The sequence below is a fragment of the Enhydra lutris genome, unplaced genomic scaffold (genome assembly GCF_002288905.1).
Source record: "Enhydra lutris kenyoni isolate GAN:26980312 unplaced genomic scaffold, ASM228890v2 scaffoldscaffold12, whole genome shotgun sequence".
Taxonomy (NCBI): domain Eukaryota; kingdom Metazoa; phylum Chordata; class Mammalia; order Carnivora; family Mustelidae; genus Enhydra; species Enhydra lutris.
Window position 1 is genome coordinate 2,486,919 of NW_019154096.1, and position 17,640 is coordinate 2,504,558.

At 42.7% G+C, this 17,640-nt stretch overlaps 1 protein-coding gene across 1 annotated transcript in view; it reads left to right on the forward strand.

The window, feature by feature from the left end:
• Positions 1-17,640, forward strand: part of LOC111144745 (ryanodine receptor 2) — a 549,385-nt gene that overhangs the window by 503,334 nt on the left and 28,411 nt on the right. The window contains 8 exon segments of the mRNA XM_022499183.1: positions 1,644-2,941; positions 3,694-3,761; positions 5,235-5,382; positions 8,524-8,610; positions 9,203-9,421; positions 10,902-11,032; positions 12,556-12,598; positions 15,351-15,484. Of these exon segments, the coding sequence (XP_022354891.1) occupies positions 1,644-2,941; positions 3,694-3,761; positions 5,235-5,382; positions 8,524-8,610; positions 9,203-9,421; positions 10,902-11,032; positions 12,556-12,598; positions 15,351-15,484 (2,128 nt within the window).

Genomic DNA, 17,640 nt, shown 5'->3' on the forward strand with positions numbered 1-17,640 from the left:
GAGCTTGGGTTCAAATCCCCAGTTCCCTACTTCCTAGCGACTAGTGCAACCCTTGCACTAGTTCCTTCTCCACTTCCTCCCTGTGAATGGAGGTGGTGACAGAGGGAATGTGAGAAGTCTGTGAAATCATGTGAATAGGACCAAAGCCATTAAAAAACCGTTTGCTTTTGTTGCCTATCCTTCTTTCTTGAATCCCTCCTAATTTTTCTCTGGTTCTTAGTCTGTCGTGCTTTGCATAACTACAGGAGGCATGCCGCGTGCTAGAACTTCAAAGATGCAGAAACCTTAGGCGGCAGTCATTATATAGCCTCTGAGTGCAGGACGCTTTACCATGACGCCACATCAAATTTTAGTCTGGATGACAGTAACGACAAGCAGAATAATAGTAGGAGCGGCAGTGATTGCCCCCGTGACAACGTAAATTCACCCGCTGTCACATATCAGCTCATCTAATCCTCATGCCAGGGTGACGAGTTTGATAGTATCATTATCGTTATTTAGCACATGAGGAAACTGAGGCACCAACATCTGCCCAGTTTCTTAGCTAGTAGATGGTGGAGCCTGGATTCAAACCCAACAGTGCGGCTCCCGAGCCCACGCTCATAACCACGGTGTTTACTGCGGCACGAGGGGACGCCAGCAGACCTCACCACGTGTCTTTGTTCTGTTTCTGTCTTGATGTTACACTGCACATTCTGTTCAAGGAATAGGAGCGTTCTGTGACTCTATAATTTAGGATACTATCTAATTTTCTCAAGCTTATCAGTGATCTCCCATTTTCTGACAATAAATATTCTGGACCATGAAGAAACGTAGGGAGAGGGCTTTACATTGTAAACCAGAAAGAGCATATAATTTGCTTTCAGAGGATCTGTTTGAAGTCCTGGCACTCGCCCGCACTAATCCTGTTGCAATGGGCACATTGATTTTGCCTTGCTAAACTTCACTTTCCTCAATAGTAAAATCAGAATTAATGAAAAAGTACCTGCCTTACGGACCTATGAACATTAAATAGGGTATTGTCTTCAAGTAGTGATTTTTCAATCTTTTTTTTTTTAAGATTTTATTTATTTATTTGACAGAGAGAGACAGTGAGAGAGGGAACACAAGCAGGGGGAGTGGGAGAGGGAGAAGCAGGCTTCCCGCTGAGCAGGACCCTGGGATCATGACCTGAGCCGAAGGCAGAGGCTTAACCCACTGAGCCACCCATGCGCTCCCTCAGTGATTTTTCAATCTTGAAAAGCTGTCCAGATGCTCTTCTTTATTATTAGCATGAAACTGGACTTCAGTTTCTGGCTTTAGGATATAAATGTTTTCCCCATTTTCTCTATTCGAGAACATGTTGCTTTCTTGATCGATTTGAAGGGGAAAAAAAACAAAACAGCTTTTGTTCAAATATTGCTGTATTCCTGTTAGTCTAACCACTTTGCAAATACGTTTTGCATGTGTTTATGTAATCCCTCCTTTAAACTAGAGTTTGCAAATCACTGTCCCTCTTTTCCTGAGACTTCATGCAGTGGAAGATAAACAAGGAGCCATCCTTGATTCAGATGTCATGTAAGATTTATATTGTCCTTTTTTTCTGTAGACACTGATTTTATCAAAAATGTTGCCTTTGAACACATCCAATTCTTGCCCACCAGGAAATGTTGTCAATGGAACCATCGGCAAGCAGATGGTCGACATGCTCGTGGAATCTTCCAACAACGTGGAGATGATTCTCAAGTTTTTTGACATGTTCTTAAAACTAAAGGATTTGACCTCTTCTGACACATTTAAGGAATATGATCCTGATGGCAAGGGAGTCATTTCCAAGAGGGACTTCCATAAAGCAATGGAGAGCCATAAGCACTACACGCAGTCTGAAACCGAGTTTCTTTTGTCCTGCGCGGAGACCGATGAAAACGAGACCCTCGACTATGAAGAGTTCGTGAAACGGTTCCACGAGCCCGCGAAGGACATCGGCTTCAATGTTGCGGTTCTCCTGACCAACCTGTCTGAACACATGCCCAATGACACCCGGCTGCAGACCTTCCTGGAGCTGGCCGAGAGCGTGCTGAACTACTTCCAGCCCTTCCTGGGCCGCATCGAGATCATGGGAAGCGCCAAGCGCATTGAGCGGGTCTATTTCGAAATCAGCGAGTCCAGCCGCACGCAGTGGGAGAAGCCCCAGGTCAAGGAGTCCAAACGGCAGTTCATATTCGATGTGGTCAACGAAGGGGGAGAGAAGGAGAAGATGGAGCTCTTCGTCAACTTCTGCGAGGACACCATCTTCGAGATGCAGCTGGCGGCGCAGATCTCAGAGTCGGATCTGAATGAGAGGTCGGCGAACAAGGACGAGAGCGAGAAGGAGAAGCCGGAAGAGCAGGGGCCCAGGATGGGCTTCTTTTCCATCCTGACGGTCACGTCGGCCCTGCTGGCTCTCAGGCACAATGTCTTGACCCTCATGCGGATGCTTAGCCTGAAGAGCCTGAAGAAACAGATGAAGAAGGTGAAGAAAATGACCATGAAGGACATGGTCACAGCCGCCTTCTCATCCTACTGGAGCGTCTTCATGAGCCTCCTGCACTTCGTGGCCAGCGTTTCCAGAGGCTTCTTCCGCATTGTCTGCAGCCTGCTGCTGGGGGGCAGCCTGGTAGAAGGAGCGAAGAAGATCAGGGTGGCGGAGCTCTTAGCTAACATGCCGGACCCCACCCAGGACGAGGTGAGGGGGGACGGCGAGGAGGGGGACAGGAAGCCCATGGAGGCCGCCCTGCCCTCAGAAGACCTCACAGACCTGAAGGAACTGACGGAGGAAAGCGACCTCCTTTCGGACATATTCGGCTTGGATCTGAAGAGAGAAGGAGGACAGTACAAACTCATTCCTCATAACCCGAACGCTGGCCTCAGTGACCTCATGAGCAACCCGGTCCCCATCCCCGATGTGCAAGAAAAATTCCAGGTAATGGGCTCTAAGTCACCGTAGCCCTCTGGCTGTTGGTTGGGTGTGAAAAATGAACCCTACACCCGTTCTCCGGCTGGCACCAGAGCGCTCTTACATACGTGCCTTGACCTTCCAAAGGGAAGCGCTCGGCAACTCTGGCCTTGTTAAGAGCCTTTACAAATTACTGAAGTATCTTAAACTGTTGAGGTGTAAGCTTAAGTTCCCGCGGTGACGACAGCCATCAGTGGAGGGATCATCCCGTCCACACGTATCTTATGAGTCTTAACCATGTGCCTAATGCCCCTGGGTGTCACAGTGCATCTCAGGAGAGGGAAGATGTGACCACGGCTTTCAGACCGCCTTAGAGAGTTTGTTAGCAAGACATCGCTGACACTCACGAAAAAACTGGGAAACCAGTAAGTGCACAACAGTAGACAGACTGTAGGGTCACAAACGTTGAGAAAGCAGAGACAGCACTCTGATTGGGAGTAGTTCGGTAAAACTTAAAGGGTGAGGAACGTTTGAGTAGGGGATGAGGTGAGGAAGGTAATTCTGAGGGACGAAAAGAAAGCGAGGAGGAGCCCAGCAGGTCTGTCCTCACTGCTGGCGGGGAGGGCCGAGAGCGGAGGAAGCTGAGGATTTAGACCAGCAGAGTGAAGGGCTTGTGTGGGAAGCGGTTCTCTTCCGCGAGTTATGATCTGCCTCGTGGCCACATGCATAGGTGACGTGTGATCCTGCTTTTCTTTCTTCTCCCCCTTGGTTCATTCAAGGAACAGAAGGTGAAAGAGGAAGAAAAGGAGGAAAAAGAAGAAAACAAATCTGAACCCGAAAAGGCCGAGTATGTGTCGTTTCTGTATACTTCCCTTTGTTTCAGTCAGTCTCTGTTGCTCGCTCTCCCTCCCCTCTGAGGCCATGCTGGTCAGTCTCGTGCTACACGACAAAATCCGCCATCCCAGAGGAGAGGCTCTGTGGCCCGGGAGTTGGGGAGGACCCCTCGGGCTGCCACACCATCTCTTCCTCCTTGTTCCATGAGGATTCTGTTTGTGGATGACTCCGGGGATTCCGTGTAATGCAGTCCACAGGCACCGACTGCTTCCGTTCTGTGCCTAAAACCATGCAGACGCTCCTGTCCTTGTAAGCCGGGGAGGAGACAAATGTTCTGAACGCCATTGCATGCAGTTCTTGCAGTGACGTCCCTCAGAGCGTGGCCCCAGAGCCACAAGCATAAAAATGGCCTGGTGAATTTGTTAAAACAAAGATCCATCCCTGGGCCCCACTGCAGAGATCCCTAATACGACAGGTCTGGTGCAGGACCTAGAAATCTTCAGTCCCCCCTCCCACATTCCTGGTGCTACAGAGCAATAAAAAATAAAGATCTGAGTGCAAAGCAATAAAAATGGATCACTTCCTCATAACCCTGGCTTTCTGTTAACCATTGAAACCTACATCTTTCCCCCAGTTCAGATTGTTTCATGTGCATGCTTTTACACATCAGCGAAGTCAAATTTGAAGTGCCCATAAGAGCCACTGTGCTCTCATAGCACTTGTATTTTTCCCTTTGTTGTTTTCTTTGGCTATTCTTTGTAGTTGGCTCTATTTATATAGATCCTTCTTGGTTGTAAAAATGGCCACGTTAATGACTGTTTTAGTGAAATGAAACAGTATGACAGTCGTTTCAGGGATAAATTTTCCGTGTTAAAAGGGATGTTAGATAGACCTCGTACAGGTTAAGTATGAGTTATATATATGCGACTACCCATAAAAATACTTTCATGAAGGATGTACCCGGAAGGGGTGTAGGTGTCAAATTTCAGTGCTTCTAACTCTATAATTGTCTGCAAAATGAGTATCTTGACATGCTTTATACATGTGAACAGCCAAATGCGTATGCCTCTGATTTTAAGTCCTAACGGCTGGTCAGTGTTAAAACTAAACATTAGAATTGTAATTTAAAAAGAAGGTTGTTTGAAAGTCACAGCAAAAAAAAATGTCATTGATACTCTTTTTACCTAAATGTTTTTATTGCACAGCTAGAAGGTTATGCATTACATATGGCTATAAAGACACTTCAAGACTATAAAATGTCCTTTAGATTTGAACTTCACAGGATTGTCCATCTATGGGGGATGGGCAAAGGCAGGAAATCCTAGCCCTCATTCTAAAATTCTGAATATCATAGTGGACTAGAAGAGGAACCAGTTTTCAACAGTGATACTTTGATTTAAATACTTATTCATTTGTATAATTTGGCACAAACTTGTTACCTCTTTAGTTTCTGGTTGGCTTATATTTCATTCATTTGTGTTTGTAGGGGAGAAGATGGAGAAAAAGAAGAAAAAGCCAAAGAAGAGAAGGGTAAACAGAAGTTGAGGCAGCTCCACACACACAGATATGGAGAGCCAGAAGTTCCTGAGTCAGCGTTCTGGAAGAAAATCATAGCATATCAACAGAAACTTCTAGTAAGATGTTTTAGAGTGAATATTGTTATTAGTAGGTTGTGAGACCGTAATAATTCAGGCCCAGTAAATATTCGTTGATCTTTCCTTGGGTGGCAATCAGGGGACCCAGTCAGTCCTACAAGTATGTTTTATTTGCTCACTTGAGTGTGTTCATATTTTATAATAAATGCCTATGGTCCGCTGCTCCCTGTCACCAGACCATAAGCTGCATACATGTCCACATTACCTGAGACCGTCTGATACAGTGACGGCCAGCAGAGGGCAACCAACGTCTTCCCACAAAGACTTTAGGGCAGATTAATAAATAAACTCTGTGGGCCATTGGTGAGGGTCTGTGGTGCATGAAAGCAAAACACGACCATAAGGGTACAAGTAGATTCATATTGCTATTCCAGAACTGGGTTCATCAGGTTTTCTTAGAACATCACCTTTTTATTAAAAGCCCAGTTACAAAAACATTATAGTAGTGAGCCAGCTTCCTCCTGATAATAAGAAGACCTATTCAAAGTTACTCTTTAAATAGAAATGAGGAAAGAAGGGAATGAAAAAAGAAAGGACATTTATGTAGTGTCCTATATGTTTTGCAAAAATGCTTGCCAAATAAAACGCATATTCATATTTGAAAACCCAAGAAAGGAGGCGTAGTTCTCTGTTCATATTCATACAAGATGGAATTCATAAAAATTTTGGTTGAAAGGCCTTTTAATATAATAATATATACTGTTTTTTAATATAATAATATATACAGTTTTTTAAGGCAGGAAAATGTTGGGAGATGAATGTGCAGAATAAACCTACCGGAGGGGCTAACCAACAATGTCAGACCTAGAAACCAAGGCCAACATTCTTCGCATTAACACCGTTTGAAAGTCAAAATCATATTTAATGTTTTACAGCCTTTGCAAAATCAAAAGTGGACAGGAACACAGTATATTTCTAGCCCTTTGCCTATAAGGAAATGGACTGTCCTCAGTAATTATATATTCTACCTGCTTATATGTAAATAAATATTACACATTCTTATATCATTTATGCAAACCTATTTTAACGAATAGTTTCAACTATGTCTTCTTAAATTATCTTGTATTTTCCCTATATCATTTAGTACAAAGTATCCCAAACGTAAACATTTTGTAGATACCCCTGGATAATCACAGATTTTCAGTGTTGTGATAGTTGCCATGGCGACAGGGGCAGCATAGATGGTAGGGCAGGAGGTTGAAAGGGCTCACTGATAACCCTCCACAGCCCCAGTGGGTTCCTGAAGACTGCATTTAACTACAGGCACGCAGAGCCAGTCAGTGAGGGCTTCTTACGTCATCTGCCTCAGGGTCACGTGTTCTCTGTTTTCCTGCTTCTCTTTCCAATATGACTTTCTCTCCCCACCATTTTGTCTACACAAGACTAATCACAGCCACATCAGGCCACCCGAGGCCCCCTGTCCTTCAGGTCTTTGTGACCTGCCAGCTCAGATAACCAGGGCTACAGCCTCTGTGACCCAGTTCCAGCCTTTTGCAAGGAGAACCAATGCGACTAGTCTGTGGCGGCTGCCTTAGTCTGTATGCCATGGCAGTAAAGGTAGGGTCCTGGGTGGGAGATGACACCAGCCAAATGGGGTGTGTACGTGGAGACTGATAATGGGGTACGTTGTCATTTTGATAGGACCTGTCATGCGAAAGCCCCTGGCATATCCTCTTGGATGTCTCGTTGACATCTCCCACTTCGTAGTAAAACAGACACTTGATATTTCCCCATTGACTTTTTCCTTAAACCTACTTCTCCTCTGGGTGTTTTTTCCAGTTGCTAAATGGCACCAACCATGTAATGAGTTGCTCTGACCCCAAATCCAGAAGTTACTATATCTGAATCCTTTCTTTCTTGCCTCCATCAAATCCAATCCAGCAGGAATTCTTCCCAGTTCTGTCTTCCAGGTATAGCCAGAGTCTGCTCCGTTCTTCCATCTGCATAGCTCCCCCTAGACCAGGCCACCACCACCAGCATCATCCCCTCCTGCGCTCCTGTGGTAGCTCTGATTAGTCCCCTTGCTTCCACTCGCCTCCTGTCTCCCACACAGCAACTGGAATAATCTTTCCAAATTATAATCTGGTCATATCAAGCCCTCTTCAGATCCCCTGATAGCTTGCCATCCCACCTAGAATAAAGGAATAATTCCAGTTATAATAACAAGATTATAACTAACTTTCCCTCCATGAACTTATCCTCAGAGCAAACTTCTGAGGAAGCTTCTGTTGTTATGGCCACTTTACAGATGATAGAAGGGATGCTGTCGGAATGCTTAAGTGCTTGTCTGCATTTGCAGCGAGCGAGTGCGCAGTGTAGCTCCAGAGGTCATAAACCAACCCACTGCAGGGGAAGGAACATTACAAACTTTACCAGAAGCCTGTAAGCCTATGTCCACCTCACCTCTCTGAGCACCTCATGTGCTCCTCGTCCCTCCTCTTCTCTCTCACTGTCCCCAACAACACTGTTACTCTGAACTCAGAACCTTCGTCCTCCCAGCCCATGCGCTCTTTCTCTCTCTCATACACTCTCCCCAGTCGCTTACTTGCCTTGCTTTCCCATGGTATTCAGGACTGTGCTCAAATGTCATTTCCTAAAATAAGCCTTCCCTGACCCATCTATCTAAAATAGCACCCCCAGGGCGCCTGGGTGGCTCAGTTGGTTAAGCAACTGCCTTCAGCTCAGGTCATGATCCCGGAGTCCTGGGATTGAGTCTCGCATCGGGCTCGTTGCTCGGCAGGGAGTCTGCTTCTCCGGCTGACCTCTCTACTCTCATGCTCTCTCTCTCAAATAAATAAATAAAATCTTAAAAAAAATAAAATAGCACCCTCCATTCCAAAAGCCCTTAACCTGATGGCTTTTCCTTCAAAGCATTAGCATCCTTTGAGATTATGTTTTGTTTCATTTTATCTTTAATCTGTGGATGTGCTTATCATTTCTATCCTCCACTGGTGGCCCAGATTTTCTTATTTGCTGTTACGTCTACAGCACCAAGAGCGCTACTTGATACAAAGTAGACTCTTGAGAAATAGTTTTGGGTAAAGGAAGGAATGCTGTTTAAATTGTCTGCACATGTCAATCTCAATTCAGTGACCTTTTAATCATTTTTTTCACCTTCAGAACTATTTTGCTCGCAACTTTTACAACATGAGAATGTTAGCCTTATTTGTCGCATTTGCAATCAATTTCATCTTGCTCTTTTATAAGGTACGTACGTCTTGGTCTTTCAATAACCAGTACGAAACTACAGATGGACTGAATTGCATGTATAGAGTTCACAAATCCACTAATGAGCACGTCTAAACCCATTCTAAAATGTTTTGATGAAAGAGGAACCTAGAGGTCAAGCACGTCACTGACGGTCTAATAAGGCAGTAGATTTTTTCCTCAGAACTAAGTGGGAAATGCCTCAGCTGATGAGGGTCTCCCCAGTGTCCCTTGCCTCATTTGGCTGTATTTCTCACTTGTTACCACTTCCGGGTCTGGCATAACTTCATTACGTCAGATTCTGTGGATAATTGGGAAGGTGGCTTAGCCATCTGTACTCTCCCCCCCGACCCCCACCCCCGGCATGCCTTAGAATCCTCCTAAGTCTTGCTTGGGTTAGAAGGCATTTTAAAGAGTGTGCTCATTATTTGCCATCAGTTTTTGAAAAGCTATCTTATTTTTAGCCCTTGCTTTTAGTCTTTTCACGGGACACAGGCTTCATCTCTGCCTCTTTGCTGGGTTTCCATTGGGTTTCTGGTTTCTGGTATCTTAGAGGAAGCGAACTGACTCTACTTTAAATGGTTTGAATCAGGTCTCCACTTCTTCTGTGGTTGAAGGAAAGGAGCTCCCCACGCGCAGTTTGAGTGAAAACGCCAAATTCAGCAGCCTGGACACTGGCTCGCCCCGAATCATCGCGGTTCACTATGTCCTGGAGGAGAGCAGTGGCTATATGGAGCCCACACTGAGGATCCTAGCTGTTCTCCACACGGTCATTTCTTTCTTCTGCATCATCGGATACTACTGCTTGAAAGTAAGATAGTAAGGCACCAAGGTACCTGTGTCTGTGTGTGCACGTATCTGTTGCAGGCTGGACTTCTGGGGAAGCAGACTCTGAGATGGGAAAATTTACCTGCATGGAGATTATTAGGGAATGTTCTATGAGTCAACACCTGTGGGGCAAGGGAAGGAAGCAGAGTGCAATGGAGGGACAAGTGGGGCTACTGTTCAGACACGACAGGGCACATGCGCGGGCCTCAGTCCACGAGGGTGGGATACCCCTACACAGTTGTCTTGGGTTGGGGCATTGGAGGCTTGTCTTCAGAGCTCCACATTGGCTACAGACTGTCCCTGCAAGGGCAGGTGGCTTTGGGCCTTCTTACTCTAGCTTTCTGTCTCATATTGGTAATCATTCCTATAATGGCCAGTTTCACCAAAACTTGACCCCACAGAAGTAACCCACCCGGTGTCCCAGCGATGCTCTGGGTTACAGAATATGCCATGTGGAACCTGAGTCATTTGAATTGTCCTTTGTTAGGAATGTATCTAAAACCTTCATGGCAGAAATGCTTTTTATAGTTTGTTGCATTTCACCCAGAAAATAATAGAGCTCTATCCCTAGATCCCTGCCAAGAGAATAATAGAATTTGGTGAATAGAACTCAAGAGTCTCTGAGTGCTCAGAGCTGCCCATTACTTTTGCAAACCTCTTTATTTTTCCCTAGCAAGACCCCTTTTCATGGTAACACTTTATTTCACTGTCCCCTGCCTCTGATTGTGAAACTTCTAGAAGACTTTGAAAAACCAGAGCCTGGAGTAAAAGACTATAATGTAAAAATTTTCTTCAGCAATTCCTCTCCTTTTCTTTCCTGTTTTATGAGTTGGGGCAGGAGGAGAGTTGGGGCAGGAGGAGGTATTCTTGAATACTTCCAGAATGTCTGCATCCTCTTCATATCTGTGCGCTGCATAAAATCTGTCCAGATGAGGCGATAAGAATCAATATATTCTGGAAATACTTGGGCAAACTGACAAAGATTTTTGCAGAAATTAAAGTTTATTTCAAAATGCATTTTGGACACTCTGAGCATAGAATCAGATTTCGCAAATAAAACTGCACTTGTTAGGAGCATACATTTTGGAACCTTGGTAACATTGCTATATTTTATTTTAGCTGTTTGTGTCTCATATATATAAAAAGATATATAACAAATATAATAAAAGATGTATCTTCTCTTTAATATTTAAAAATGATTTCTTTAGTGCAAATATGTGTAAAATTCTATGTGTTTGGAAACATAGGGTTGTACATGGTATCTGTTCCATTTCTATTTTTCCTAAACCTCTAGATGTTCCTTTCTGCCTAAATATAACCAACTCATTTTCACTCAGTTTTGGTTCCTGGAAGTAACATGGGAAATATTTCTTTTTCCAAAAAGCTGTTTTGTACAGATAGTGACCACAAGAGATACCAGTAAATCTAAACTAATTTTAACATGTTTATTTTTTCAAACGTAGGTCCCATTGGTTATTTTTAAGCGAGAAAAGGAAGTAGCTCGAAAACTGGAATTTGATGGGCTTTATATTACAGAACAACCTTCAGAAGATGATATTAAAGGCCAGTGGGATAGACTTGTAATCAACACACAGTGAGTAAAGAATTATATGAGACATTTCTATGTTCAAAAATTTTAAGACAAAAAAAAAATGCTGGAGTTCTTACAGATTTGTCAAAAGTTTAGCAGAGGTGAATAATAGTGATATTTTCAGCCAAGAAAATCAAAAGACTAAGCGCTGTCAGCTTCTTAATGGATGCCATCCATTTTTTCCCATCTGTGTTCTGAATTCCTTAATCAAAAATGGCTTTGAGTCCATTTTCACAGGAGTGATGGAACGTGACATCCATTACTCAGTGTTCAGGGAAGAGCACAGTTAGGGGTACATAACTACAGTGCAGGGTTCTCTCCTGCAAAAGCACAGAGGAGGCAGAAATTAGGGAAAGAGTTGTAGCCTTAAAAGCAAAAATACTGAATTTCATACTTTTTACCTATGTTGTAAGCTCGTTGTCGGTACCATCAAGCAGCAAGGTATCAAGGGAGTTGAGGAGTATGACCTGTAAAACTTAAGGCAGAGAAACAAGTGCTTTTTCTGTACACTAAATATTTAGCCTTGTGAGCTGAAGACCCAAACTACTAGCTGCTGTTCCAGGTATAAATTCATCACAAAAGTGTAATTGTCCAACACTCAAAGTATTAGTGATGCAATACTTTTTGAGTAGTTTGTACTACTCAAGACTGAAATACTTTTTTTCACCAGTTTTGCTTATTCTTAAAAAGTTAACATTTCTGTAAACTCCAAGTTCTCAAATAGGGATGGTTTCTTTGTGCATTATAAATGTTTAATTTGGGGCGCCTGGGTGGCTCAGAGGGTTAAGCCTCTGCCTTCGGCTCAGGTCATGATCTCAGGGTCCTGGGATTGAGCCCCGCATGGGGCTCTCTGCTCAGCAGGGAGCCTGCTTCTCCCTTGCTCTGCCTACTTGTGATTTCTGTCAAATAAATAAATAAAATCTTTAAAAATAAATAAATAAATAAATAAATAAATAAATTTTTAATTTATCAACTCTAGCTGTTTATCAACTCTAGCTGTTCATACTAAGTCAATTAAGTCTTTCCCTTTAAGTGAACTCAGTGTTAGTCAAGGTGCCAGAATGGTGTTTTGGTACCTTGCTTAGTTTCCTTGAGGGTAACTAGGGGGAATGAGATGTTTTTTACTTCACGGGAAAAACAATGACAGACTTTTAGGTACTTTAATTTTTTAAACACAATTGATGAAAAACTGTATTTGACATTACAAATGACATATACTGACATGTAAATAAATATAACAAGACTGCTTATTAATAAATACGTTCATATTCTTCTCTACTAAAATAGCAGCCCATAGTATTTTTGTGATTTTGCATTTATATACTGATAGAGTAACATTTAAATAATATTTGATCTACCTAAAATATAGAAAAATTATGGGATAAGATGGGACATAAATTATGATTTTTGTGAATGGAAAGATCTTACATATTATTTGAAGTATGTTGTATAGTCCAAACAATATACTGTTGCTTACTGTTTTCTCAAATGATATTATTTTACTTTTATGCTTTTGTATTTTTTAGGTCATTTCCCAACAACTACTGGGACAAATTTGTTAAAAGAAAGGTAATACTTCTCAAAAAGAATGCATTCAGTTTCTTTCCTAGAGCACACTTCAGATTTGAATTTGATGCGGCTCATATGTAGAATGAAATATTGAGGTGTGCTTTATCTGTCAATGTCATTTCAAAGCGGCAGTGGAATTGAATATGAATTTCAAAAAACTGCATGTAAAAAGTACGCATGCGCTGTAGCTATAAGATAAATAAGCACTGTTTTATCTGCTTGTCCTCTGACTCCTGTGAATAAACAGTGCTTGGTCTGCACTGTATCAGGACTTGGTGAGAATTTTCTGAGATTGTTTGGGTAACATAAATTAGCTGATGGCCATTTTCTGATAAGACAGCTATAAATCACTAGGGCTGGAATCCTGCTTTACAGAAGTCAAGTCCTTGCCTGACAACAAAGGATCGAGTTTTATTTACTTTATATAAACTTCAAAGATCTTTTTATTTTCATCACGTTTTATCCTTCTGATGCCCACCGCCTCAGAGTGTAGTGGAAAGAACACAGATACAGAGTCAGTAGTCCACTGTGGTACCTGCTAAGTCTCTGATTTTGAGTCAAGGATCATCTCTGCTTTTCCCACACAAAATTTTAATGTTAGATCACATTTTTGAATGAAATATATGCACCATTACTTGTATGTCGTAAAATACTATAGTGATTACATTCTAGCTCCTACTTATTCTTTGAACCTTTCTAATTGCCAAACTGACCCAGCTCACCCTCTGCTCCTTAATGGGTTCTAGCCCCAGGGGATGCTCTGTGGAGTGAACAGGCAGAAGTACCGGCCACACGAAGTGGTCTTGTTCCCTTTGATTTCACCAATTCAGTGTTACTCAGGATGGTTCTCCAGGAGCAGCTGCAAATTCTCTATTACCAGTCTCAGGGCAGATGGAGGGCTTGCACCGTGAGTTTAAATCAGGTACATGATGAAACCCATTGACCTTTTTCCCCCCCTTAATAACAAGACTTTCTAGTTGAGAGTAGTGTGTTTTTTATTTTGGTGCAAGTTTTTTGTGTGACCTGGCATTGTGAGTAGCACGGAGCTACTGCCTAGGAGCACATCCAAACTAGGCCAAACATTGAAAGACTTATTTTTAAATAATTTTAAATAGATAATTTGATCATTTTAGTCTCTTTAATTATTTAATGAAGAAGCAGCTTTAAATTGTTAAAGCACAAGTTTCTCAGAAGGAAACTGCATATTCAGGATCAGATGAGCAGTAATTGCAGGACTATTCGTGGCACTCCTGCTATGTGTGTATGTGTGTGTGCTGCCCAGTTTGTTCTCCTGGGAATGAGGTGAGAACACGGTCCAGAGGGAACCACCACTCAGCTTATCCCAGCCCATCTGTAGTGCCAGGAGAATAACACAGAACAAGTGTTTTCATGAACCTTTGTAATCAGTGTTCACAGACTCTTTACTCTTTCATGTTTTCATTTACTTTCATTATACACCTTTAGAGAAAACTGATTTTTTTAGAAGAATTATTTATTTTAGTGAGAGAACGAGGTGGAGGAGGGGCAGAGGGAGAGAAAGCATCTCAAGCAGACTCCCCGATGAGGGCAGAGCTGGATGCAGGGCTTGATCCCACCACCCTGAGACCACAACCTGAGCCGAAATCAAGACAGACCCTTAACTGACTGAGTCACCCAGGTGTCCCTGAATTTTATTTCTGCTAGTCCCTTCTTCCTTCCCATTAGTGTGCTGCTTCACCCACTTTGGCATTCCTTGCCTCCCTTCCCCATGTTATTTCCTCCTCTCCTTCTGCCCTCCTTTCCTACCCCCTTTACCCCTCAGAGCCGGTCCTCTCTCCTGCTTTTCTCTCCTTACTGTTTTTGTTGCCCCCACTTCCACTGTGTGGGGGACTCTCGTGGTCCATTAGCATTGGGCCAAGTCTGGCTGTGTCGCGGAGTGGCACCCCCTGGGCTCAGGGGTGAGCTGTGGGCCCATGTCTATGCACTGGTCTGAAAATAGGCCAGGTGCATGTGGCCAAGGGAGAGAGGGGCCAGAGCGATGACAGGGGTTGCTCAGAAGGGATTCAAATGGTGCCCCGGAACCTATGCTAGGACTGCACCGAAGACAGCAGGGCGGGAGAGACAAGGCTCTGGGATTACTGAAGGGCTGCTCCAGTCAGGAAACGATGGGAGTGTTGAATGGTGGGGATGGTGGCATCCCGATGCCATCACTAGTGGCCTGCCCTTGGTCAGCGGTGGTCTGTACAGACCTTGGCCGCGAGTCAGCTCCTGCCTGATAGCTTTCTCACTCCATCTCTTGCCAAGCTTAGCAACCTTGAGCATGTTCTGTTTTCTAAGACACAACTTCTTTATCTGCAGAGTAGGATCCTAATAACAGGAAAGTTATATACTGTGACAATCCTATGAGGGAGAGCAAGTCAAAGTTCTTACCGTAATTCCTGGCACAAAGTAGGAATTTGGTTGAAGTTCCTTTCATTCCATCTTCTTCTACTTCTTCTCTTACATATTTGGCCTACTCTCTTCCTTTCGCATGCCTCCCTCTTCACTAAGAAATCTTGTTCCACTGAGGGGTATTATCTAAAACGCTGTAAGCTTGCTGTGACCTTAAGCAGTGTGATCACAGACAAGGAGCCATAAACAAGAATTTCGAGTGAACTTGAACAAAAGCAAAAATATAATAAGTGTAAAAATAATTAGATATTTGTGTACACAGGCATACAAGGGGTTAGTTAATGCATGAGGCGGGTCAAGTGCTTTTATTCCTGTCCCCCAGGTTATGGATAAGTACGGAGAGTTCTACGGCCGGGACAGAATCAGCGAGCTCCTCGGCATGGACAAAGCCGCTCTGGACTTCAGCGATGCCCGGGAGAAGAAGAAGCCCAAGAAAGACAGCTCCCTGTCGGCCGTGTGAGTGCGGCTTATGCCCTTTCCTATAGCTATAGACTGAAAGGAGAAGAAATTCAGACATTTCTGAAATTGCTAGTGCACTGATTTCCTTTCCCTCAATGTCTGAGGCATAGAGAGGAGGGAAACAGAAGATATATAAAGGTCTGCTTTAAACTTGCAGGTGTTTTCAGTTATGAAATGATTGGATTTTTTTCCTACTAATTTTGGAAGGTGATTTTTTGTTATTTACATAAAGCAAAAATAAATATTTGTGTTCTTAATTTGCTTTTTCTAATCCCTAAATGCCACTTAAGTCAAAGTCAAACATATGCAAAAGCATGATATTTGACTTTCTTTTCTGATGCTTACTGCCTGAAAAGAGGTTAATCTTTCTTCTGTTCTGGAAAAGGGATCTGTGTAGCCCTTTCATTAGAAATGTTCAAAGTTCATATTCTTTTATTATAATGTGTTTCATTTAAATAGCAAAGACTCCTATGCTAGAAATACTATGCTGTCATGCTGTTACTTGGAAATTTAATTTTAAAATGAGGTGCTCCTAATACCATGCTTTTAATGGACTAATTTATTATATAACTAGAAGGATGTGAACCAGTTGAGTTGAATTTGCCTGAGACTAAATTTCACACACACACACACACACACACACGTAGTGTGAGTGTACATATAATTATATTTTGCAAATTGGATCACCTGTAATTCTGGAATAAATGTTAAGCATACATGCTTACAAAAATGTAATTTCTTATTGTAGCCACTTAAATGATTTTAGAAGAAATGTAACAGTTACCTTTCCTTTAATATAAGTCAGCCTTTCCCATTTGTATACTTATGGTCTCAGCCAACTAGGGATGTGATGATGACTTTGAAACTGTAGATATGTGAGGCTCTGTAGGGCAGTATTACTTTGTCTCAAATAAATATTTTAGCTAGCATTTAAAAAAAGAAAACCACTTTGGCTGACCTATCTTATCAGACATATATTTTTTATCTATCTGAAAAGTAGTTAGGGCTAGTGGTTTTGTTGTTTTTTTTAAAGATTTTTTTAAATTTATTTGACAGAGAGAGAGAGAAAGACCACAAGTAGCAGAGAGGCAGGCAGAGAGAGAGTGGGGGAAGCAGGCTCTCCGCCGCACAGAGAGTCCGATGCGGGGCTCGATCCCAGAACCCCGAAATCATGACCAAAGCCGAAGGCAGAGGCTTAACCCACTGAGCCACCCAGTCGCCCCAGGACTAGTGGTTTTTATTTATTTATTTATTTATTTATTTTTTTAAAGATTTTATTTATTTATTTGTCAGAGAGAGAGCGAGCGAGCACAGGCAGACAGAGTGGCAGGCAGAGGCAGAGGGAGAAGCAGGCTCCCCACAGAACAAGGAGCCCGATGTGGGACTCGATCCCAGAACGCCGGGATCATGACCTGAGCCAAAGGCAGCGGCCCAACCAACTGAGCCACCCAGGCGTCCCGGACTAGTGGTTTTTAAAAATAATTTGAACTCAGTTGAAAATCAGACAAGCAAACATATGACAGAAACTGTAAATTTAGATCCAAAATATCACCTCAGTGCTTTAAGAAAACACATGTGGGACTTAAAAGACTGTGTCGCTGTATAGAAAATGAAGCACACTGATGGTGCTTAGAACTAAGACCCTTATGCTAGAATTTCAGATAAAACAAGGGTCAGAGTGGTGCTGAGCTTTCTACTAGTATTTTCAGATCTCTGACAAACAATGTAGAATCAACAAGTTTCACTGTGTTATATACTTTCTCTGGCCATCTTTATAACCCTAGAACACAAGTCTGAAAAAATGGAAGTAAAGTTCCGACTGTTTTTTTATTGTTGGGTTTTTTTCCCCACTATGAACAAATAGTTTCAAATGAGGGGAATTTTCCATTGTTTCACCTAGGAAATGTTTCCAAGTTTGACTCCTTGCAAAGGACCAAGAAATTAATGTGGCATAATACATTTTTTTTCTTAGGCATTAATACTTTTAAATTGATTCATTTATCTGTGATGTATTTATCTGCCAATCAAAAATATAGGGCTTGTCAATCAAATAAGTGGCCAGATTACCTCCTGGGGACAGAATGACAGCTAGCAGCCTGCATCTTTTTCATTTGTGTCTTTATGGGGACCCGTATCTCAAAATTCTCTAGCAA